The sequence below is a fragment of the Marmota marmota genome, unplaced genomic scaffold (assembly GCF_001458135.2).
Source record: "Marmota marmota marmota unplaced genomic scaffold, marMar, whole genome shotgun sequence".
NCBI lineage: Eukaryota > Metazoa > Chordata > Mammalia > Rodentia > Sciuridae > Marmota > Marmota marmota.
Window position 1 is genome coordinate 36,876,499 of NW_026000037.1, and position 9,213 is coordinate 36,885,711.

The window sequence follows — 9,213 nt, forward strand, 5'->3', positions numbered from 1 at the left end:
AAAAAAAAAAAAAAAAAAAAAAAAAGAAAGAAAAGAAAATGAAGGAAAGAAATATAGTAAAAGGTGCAGGATATAAAAATCAACATGAAAATCAGTAGCGTTTCTATATGCCAATAACAGACTTGCTTAGAAAGAAATCAGGAAAGCAATACCATTAACAAAAGACTCAAAAAGTTAAAAACAATAGGTATTGTTTTTAACTTAAACACTGAAGAAAGAAACTGAAGAGGATACTAGAAGGTGTAGAGAGCTCCCATGTTCATGAAATGGAAGAATTAATACTGTTACAATAGTCCTACCACCCAAAGTGACCTACAGATTCACTGCAATCTTCATAAAAATTTCAATGGCTTTCTTTAAAGAATTAGAAAAAACAATACTTAATTCATATGAAGTACAAAATACCACGAAGAGTCAAAGCAATCCTGAAAAAAATAAGATGGTGGGAGCCATTAAAATACTTGACTTCAAAATACACTACAGAGATATCCTAACAAAACCAGCATAGTTTTGGCATGAAAACTGATAAATAACACTAATGAAAAGAAATAAAGGACCCAGAAATGAACTCTCATTTACTTCCCAACAAAGATGCAAAAATCATAAATTGGATAAGAGAGTTCTTCAACAAACGAGGCTTGGAAAACTGGAGATCTTCAGAAGACAGAAAACTGAGCCATCTCTCTCATCCTGCACAAAAAATCCCAAAAAACAAAACAAACAAAGAATCAACTCAAAATGAATCAAAGACCTGAAAATTTGAAGCTGCGAAGAAAACCTATGGGAAATACTTCAAAATATTGGCATAGGCAATGATTTCCCGAATAGGACTCTAACAAGAAACAAAAGCACAATGAGAAATACATCAAATTAAAACATTTTTACATAGCAAAGGAAACAATTAACACAGTGAAAAAGACAATCTATAGAATTGGCAAAAATCTCTGCTGGGTATTTATCTGATACAAGATTAAAATTCAAAAATAAACAACTTTAAAAACAGTAAATGAACAAATGATTTGAAGACAGTTCTCAAAACAAGAAATATAAATGACTAGTAAATATATAAAAAATGCTCAAAATATTCATTACATTATATAAATGTAAGTCAAAATTATATTCAGATCTCATGTCACCTTAATCAGAATGGCGATTATTAAAAAACAAAAAGTACATGAAACACTGGGGGAACACTTATACACTATTAATGGGAATGGAAATTATCATAGCCACTGTGGAATCACAGTATATATTCTAAGGATATCTGAAAGAATGAAGCCAGTATACAAAAGAGATAACTTGCATAACCCATATTTACTGCAACACTATTCATAGTAGCCTAGGTGCCAGTCAACACATGGATGAAGAAAATGTTGTATATATACAAAATGGAAGAAAACACCATAAAGATGAATGAACTCCTGTCATATGCAGCAAAATGAATGAATTGCAGGACATTATATTAAGTGAAATATGCCAGGGACAGAAAGACAGTACGTATTTCTCTCATATATGTAAGCTATAAAAAAAGAAAAAAAAAAGAGTGACTATTAGGAAATGTGAAAGGGATTGTGGGGGGAGAGAGCAACAGAGGGTAGACAGGAAGATGGATACAATCAATACACAATATATATACATGCATGGAAATGTCAAAGTAAAACTCAATAACTTGCACAATTATTTATTTATTTATTTTTAAATTTTTATTGTTGGTTGTTCAAAACATTACATAGTTCTTGACATATCATATTTCACACTTTGATTCAAGTGGGTTATGAACTCCCATTTTTACCCCGTATACAGATTGCAGAATCACATCAGTTACACATCCATTGATTTACATATTGCCATACTAGTGTCTGTTGTATTCTGCTGCCTTTCCTATCCTCTACTATCTCCCCTCCCCTCCCCTCCCCTTCCCTCTTCTCTCTCTACCCCCTCTACTGTAATTCATTTCTCCCCCTTGTATTTTTTTCCCTTTCCCCTCACTTCCTCTTGTATGTAATTTTGTATAACCCTGAGGGTCTCCTTCCATTTCCATGCAAATTTCCCTTCTCTCTCTCTTTCCCTCCCACCTCTCATCCCTGTTTAATGTTAATCATCTTCTCATGCTCTTAGTCCCTACTCTGTTCTTAGTCACTCTCCTTATATCAAAGAAGACATTTGGCATTTGTTTTTTAGGGATTGGTTAGCTTCACTTAGCATAATCTGCTCTAATAACTTGCACAATTATTATGTTAATAGAAAAAATAAACTAGAGGGATGCCTCCAAGGGAAATATTAGATAGTATTATAGTATTTGTCTATTCAAGAGCATATTGACAAATTTGTATTTATCACATCAAATTTGGCTATGTTTATACTTGGAACACAGCCAAAATATTTTTGGATGCAACTTAAATATTCTGGATAAATTCTAACAGAGTAGCATGGTGAAGGCGATCCCCCACTCACTGTCTTGACAGGGTCACAGTGAGAAAAAGTGTTGGCAAAGCCACTCTCCCACTGTCTTGACAGGGTCACAGTGAGGATGAATGCTGGCAAAGCCACACTGGTTGGTGGGAAACCGAAACCATGAGACCCTTTTTTATGTAATTGGGACTTTTCATTTTCATGCTTATGTTTCTGACAGGAGGCATGAGTATGTTAAATGCCAAACAAATTAAATTTCAGATGGCTAGAACATAACAGGTAGTTCATGCCTTGAAGGCTGTTCTACTACCCCTCAGCATATCAAGGACAAAGTAGAAGGCTGTTCTTCTATCTCAGTACATTGTGGATAAACCTGATAACGGACAACAATCATCCTTTGAAAGGTCATAAGAATTTTAGGCACCACATTGATTATATCAACTAGAACCCAAGCCCATATTTCCGGTCTCTTAGAAAACCTAATCAGTATGCTTATTTCACAAAGTTCACCACATGCAGTTTCATTTTTGATTAAGGAAAGTTATATTATACACTTAGGAAAGTTAAAACATATAAAGATATATTTTTCTCTTTTTATAAACCCTTTCTTACTTTACATAGGGATATATGATGAGCATAGTTAATATTGGTGGAAAGTGGATTGATTTTTAGAACTTACTTTCTATTGAGAAAGATTATAAAGATATGAGAACTAGTGCACCTTGACTGAGAAACAAAGAAACTCTTTGAGAAAGCAGCTCAACCAGTTTTATGAGAATAAATTTAGGAATTAATTAAAATAGCTTTATAAGACACAGTTTTAGAATAATGTTAGAAATATTATTTTATTTAGATTCTTAAGTTTAGAAATTCTTAAGTTTTTAGTTGTATAGGTTTCTGATATGTTTTAAGAATGATTCATAAACTTTAGGATATTTTAAATATAAGATTTAAAGGGACTTTTTTAGATGGGAATTTTAGATTAGAAATAAAGTACAAGTGTACTTTAGGTTAATGATTGGTTAGGAGACTTAGAGTCTGGTTATGTAGTTTGGCATTAGTTAACAAGAAAATAGCATATCTTGGGAAAAATAGTAAATCTTGGGAAAATCTGAAAAATGTAAATTAGTGACGTATTTTATTAATGATTCTGTAGTTTTAATAATTATATAACTGAAGGACATATCCTGGAAAAATGTAAATTAATGTTACATTTTTTGTACCCCCAATCATGGTTAAGGAAATGTCATGTCTTGGCAAAGTTTTAAATTATATAATCAATGACGTATTCCGAATCTATAATGATGAGAAAAATTGTAATGAAAGATGACCCAGAGAAAGCTGCATTAGCTCTCTCTCTGGAGATTGCTCCAACGGAACGACCCCTGTCTCATCTTTTCGCCGACGCCAATCATCCTTCAGGACTCCCTGGATCCCGCTAGGGCAGGACCCCGGCAGTAGCAGATGTTCCAGGTTCAAATTTTTTATAATTAAAGTCATAATTTTTTTTTATTCATTAGACTTTTTAAAAAAATAGTCAACTTCAAGTTTGAGGAGATTTTATAATAAAGAGAAAAGAAACCCACTTGTTAGTACCCCAATGGAAACATCTGATAAAACACACCATAACTGTTTATTAAGAAATTCTACATATTGTGATGATCAAGGCTATTTTGCCAAAACTTCTTCCATGGTAAAGCTGGAGGTATTATCCATAATTTTCCATAATACAACAAAGGCTCAAAGAAATAATAATTTAGAAAATCGGTGGTCAAAGTTACAAAAAGATGGCTTATCTTTTGGCTTTTCTATATAAAAATCCTGCTAAAGTATAAACATACACTTATGTCAATATGTATACATATTTATATATGCTTATATACATATAAAATATTATAATATATGATACACATGTGTATAATACATAAATATGTTGTGCATATACTCATACATATTTTAAATACATTTTATATAGAAATATGTATGAATATATGCATGACATTTATGTATACAAACATGCATAAATATATACACAACATATTTATGTTTGCTCTAAGTACATCAAAACAGAACAGATCTGGGTTGAGTTAAATGACTTAGGAGCCTAATGTCCATACTCGCCAACATTTTTTGACCTTTTGTATGCTATATGCTCTCTGAGTGTCAAATACCTCATCTATATAATGAAGAAGCAGAACTAGTAATTTCTCTAAAGCTATCCCTGAAAGACTGGCTCTAGGACCCCATTATGAATACCAAAATCTATGGATTCTGAAGTCTCTTATATAAAGTGGCCTAGTATTTGCTAATCAATTATGTACATTCTTTCTTATACTTTAAATTTTCTCTATGTTAGTTTTAATATCTAGTACAATGTAATGATAGTTGTTATACTGTATTATTAATGCCAAGGGGGAAAAATCTGTATTCAGTATAAACACATTATTTTCTTGAATATTTTAAATCTATAGTAGGTTGCAAATGCATATGCAGAACCTACAGATAACCAAGGGTTGACTACGTAATAAAGTGTGGGAGGCCAACCTTACAGGTGACTGAGTTACACTCCCCAGCTGGGTGCTGAGATGCTCAGTCACAGAAATGGGTGTGTCTTGCTATAGCCCCATGTGTGAAGCTATGATCACCTGTTCCTTTGTAATATAACCCCTTGCCCTGTTTAGGATAGAATCTTCCATGGAAGTGCCTTGTGTGTGTCCCCTCCTCTTACTGTGACCTTGGGTGTGGCCTACCCAGGTGTCAGTCAACCTGCTGACAGTGGACATCATGAAGATAGACTCAGCCCCTGAAATCTGACCCCTTGCCTCATTTGAATAGCTTCTCCTTAATAAAAGGGGTCAGCGCATGCTCTTGCTCTCTCTCTTTTTCTGCGGCCCTTAAGGTCAGAGGAGCCGTCACAGCAACCCCAAAGAAAAAGGTATTTGTGTCTCTTGTGTGGTTATTTCGTGCAGCCCAGTTAGCCCAGTTTAACTAGAGTGACCCCTGAGCCTTTTAGTCTCGAGAACAGAAACTCGGCAATAAATAATAGTGATGATTAGGATAAAATGACAAGACTGTGGCTTTTATTACTTCACATATGAATATCCAGTATGAATATGTCCATTTAGTATTGTTAGAAACACCTATTCAGATCAACTGGAAACCAAAAGTCAAAATGAGCCTACATAATCACCTAGTAGGTCACTAGCTTAGGCATACATTCTAAAGAGGAGTTAGAACATTATATTTATAGAAGGAGCATTAAGAATTTGCACTTCAAAGATCTGCAAAATATGAAAGGAAAGCATATGGCTGACTCAGCTTTTTATAGATAATAATTAAAGAAAAGAAATTCCTAAATGCCTATACAACTATGGTATGTCACTGAAGCAGGGAGTACATAGCTATGAGAGTACAGTGACAGCACTGCATGATCACTAGTCATCAGAAAATGAACTCGGAATGTAAGTATCCTATTTCAACTGCATAAGCAATATAAGGATAAGTAATTTCCTCATGAAAATTAGGTTGCAAATTAATCTTATTTTTTTAGGTCTCATAAAATAGTTGACAGGTAAAAAGTTTATAAATGTGAAAACATTTCAAATCAGTGACTTTAAATTAGTGATGTTCACTGTCCTGAGACTGCATGCTGTATGAAAACTGGGTTATGGATAAATTTCTGTAAATTTAATAGTAAGAGATAACTGACATTCGTATAGCATGTTAGCAACAAGAAAAGTAACATTTAATCTAAATTAAGTTTGTTTCCTTTCATCTTTATTGTATGTACAATAAAATAAAGCCCAGCTAACAAATTAAGTATCTGAAATTCAGAAACATTCATTATCCCAAGATCACTAGAAGTTTAAAAGATAGTAAAGCAAGTGTCAAAAATAGTTACTGTAGCTTTAAATTCAGCAGTTTTCACTATGCCCATACCACAAGTCTCAGAAGACTACAAATAAAATGCTATTTAATAGATAAATATTAATTTATCTCTAAGGACAGAAAGCATTTATCTTCTTGGCAAAGTAATAAACTTAGAGAATAGCTACATAAACATAGATTTCCTAGCTATTTTAGAACTAGCACAATCTACTATAAAAATTCAAATATATAGGCTTGATAACTAAATGTATCCTAATACATTTTATATTTTTATGACCAGAGTTTTCCATATTTTAACTCAAACCTCTGAAACCCTCTCCTAACCTTCCAGAAATATAATACCTTTACTGGACACTATGCTTTGAAGATTATTTAATAAAATATCTGAAACAATACTTACAAAAACTTTATCTCCAACTACATTTTCCAGACTTAACTGCCTTGTGATTTCCTTCAGAGCAATTTTATCATTGATCTGCAGCAGTCCTGAAATACATCCCATTTAAAAGCACTAAATCAAAATATGCATTTAACAGAAGATTATTATCCAAATAAATTTTCCAATATTTTTAAAAATTTACTAGACAGGAAACAAAGTCTATTAGTTAGCATTATATCATTAAAAAAAATAGCAAAAAAGACATTTGGTAGTGTCAATAAACAGATTTCCTTGAGGATATCATTGGTTAGAAAAAGAAAGACAAAAAACACTCCATGATGATCAATGTTTGATTCCTAATATATTATGTATGGTTTGTTAGAGGCTATTATGTGGTTCATATCATTCCCATGAAAATTGATGGCCTACTTACCATTTAGGTGAACTTGTAATACATTTTCATTCACCACTTCTATATCCATGAGTTCTTTCAAAGCATGATTTATTAACTAAATGAAAACGAAAAGTTAGAGATAAAAAGCAGTCTCTTTTAAAACTAAGATTGGGGGAGCAGAATATAAACAAATTGTTCATAATTACTAAATTTTCAAATATTTTAGATAAAAAGTCTAACTAGAACCTCATGTCTGAATTTTCTTAAGATACTAGAGCCAGAATCGACAGTACATTCTTGATCATCTACCCAAACTTCTAATAAAAGTTTAGAAACAAACCTAATATTAAAAAAATATATATTTTATGTTTTTAGTACTGAGGATTAAATGCAAATGTTCGACCAACTAAGCTATATCCTAGTCACAACTTAAAATTATTATTTTATAAAAAATTGTGCTCTATATGTGTAATATGAATTGAAGTGCATTCTGATGTCATATATAACAAATTAGAATAAATTAATTAATTTAAAAAATAAACATTTTCCATGTTACAGTAATCTATAGTCCCTTATGAACTTCATGTCATCGGTATATTTTATGTCTAACATTTACTATAACAATAGCAAAAATTAATCAAAAGCTACTGAAAAATATTTATCAGAACAATGCTAAATTACTGTAAAAGAAGTGTACACCCAATATATCAATTCCTGTGAAATATTGTAAACTACGTAGAATGATAACATGAAATGAAAATGAGAAATATTAGTAAATTAAGTTGAAAAAGAAACATAAAGGTTGCAATGAAAAATTATTATTAATAATAATAACATCGCACGTGATAGTCATCATTACCCTAAGTACATGTATGAAGACACAAAAGATGTGACTCTACTTTGTGTACAACCAGAGATATGAAAAATTGTGCTCTATATGTGTTATATAAATTGTAATAAATTCTGTTGTCATATATAACAAATTAGATTTAAAAAAATTTAATAATGCAAGTAAAAGTTACTACTAAATATATTTATAGTCAGTGTTTTACTGCCTTAAAACATACAATTATATAGCTTCACATTTTCATAATGAAAAGTTTCTATACCATCTATTTAATGCTTTTCTTTATTAAATATTTTTTTAGTTGTAGATGGACACAATACCTTTATTTTATGTATTTATTGTTATGTGGTGCTGAGTATTGAATCTAGTGCCTTACACATGCGAGGTAAGCGCTCTGCCACTGAGCCACGATCCTAGCCCCCTATTTATACATTTTTACTTGAGCCATAATATTACTCTTATATTGCAATATCATAGACATCTCTTCATATTATCATTACATGCACTTATGAAAATTTGAAAATGAACAGAATTAAGAAAAATAAAACTTTCAAAAGGAAAAAGAATGATGAAATATTTCTTCTAATATTTTATTAGAATACTATCAGAAAAAAAATGACCCAGGAAAAGAAGAATATACAAAGAAATTATTACAGATGAAATAAAAATTTAGTGAGAAAAAAATTATTTAATAAAGGCACTGGGGTAACTGGTAACTATTTAAAAAATGAATTTATTAAAACTATTTGTACTGGCAACAGGATACAAGATGATAAACAATAGCCAATTATTTGCCAATATGTTAGCAACAAGAAATTTTGAATTTTATGGAAAAAGAAATTTAAAAACACAATTCACATTAGTATCAAAAGACAGTACTGTGGTATAAGTCTAACAAAATATATATAAGATCAATACAATAAAAATTCTGATAAAATATCTAAATAAATAAAAATACACTTCATGTTCATGAATGGGAAGACAATATAGTTAAGGTCTCAATTCTTACCAATGTGATCTATAGGTTGAACACAAAACCCCAGCAATTCAATACAGATTCCCAGGACTTTGTGGATACTGACAAATTGATTCTAAACTTAATATGGAAGTAAAAATAGTAAGAACAGCTGACCCAATACTGAAGATGAGCAAAATCTAATACTTAAGAGTTCTTAACTTCATGGTTTACTATAAAAACCATGGTAATTAGAATAAGTTGTATTCCATGTATGTATAACATGTCAGAATACACTCTAGTGTAGTAAAAAAAAAAAAAAAAAAAAAAAAAAAAAA

The 9,213-nt window shown here is 31.2% G+C and overlaps 1 protein-coding gene across 1 annotated transcript in view; it reads right to left on the reverse strand.

Moving 5' to 3' along the window:
* Orc4 (origin recognition complex subunit 4) overlaps positions 1 to 7,404 on the reverse strand; it is a 28,166-nt gene extending 20,762 nt beyond the window's left edge. Inside the window, exons 1-2 of the mRNA XM_015479158.2 lie at positions 7,113 to 7,404; positions 6,701 to 6,786 (exon numbers count right to left, since the gene is read on the reverse strand). Coding sequence (XP_015334644.1) covers positions 6,701 to 6,786; positions 7,113 to 7,161 — 135 coding nt within the window. The 5' untranslated portion in view covers positions 7,162 to 7,404. The remainder of the gene's footprint in view (positions 1 to 6,700; positions 6,787 to 7,112) is intronic.
* Positions 7,405 to 9,213: the final 1,809 nt, after the last annotated feature.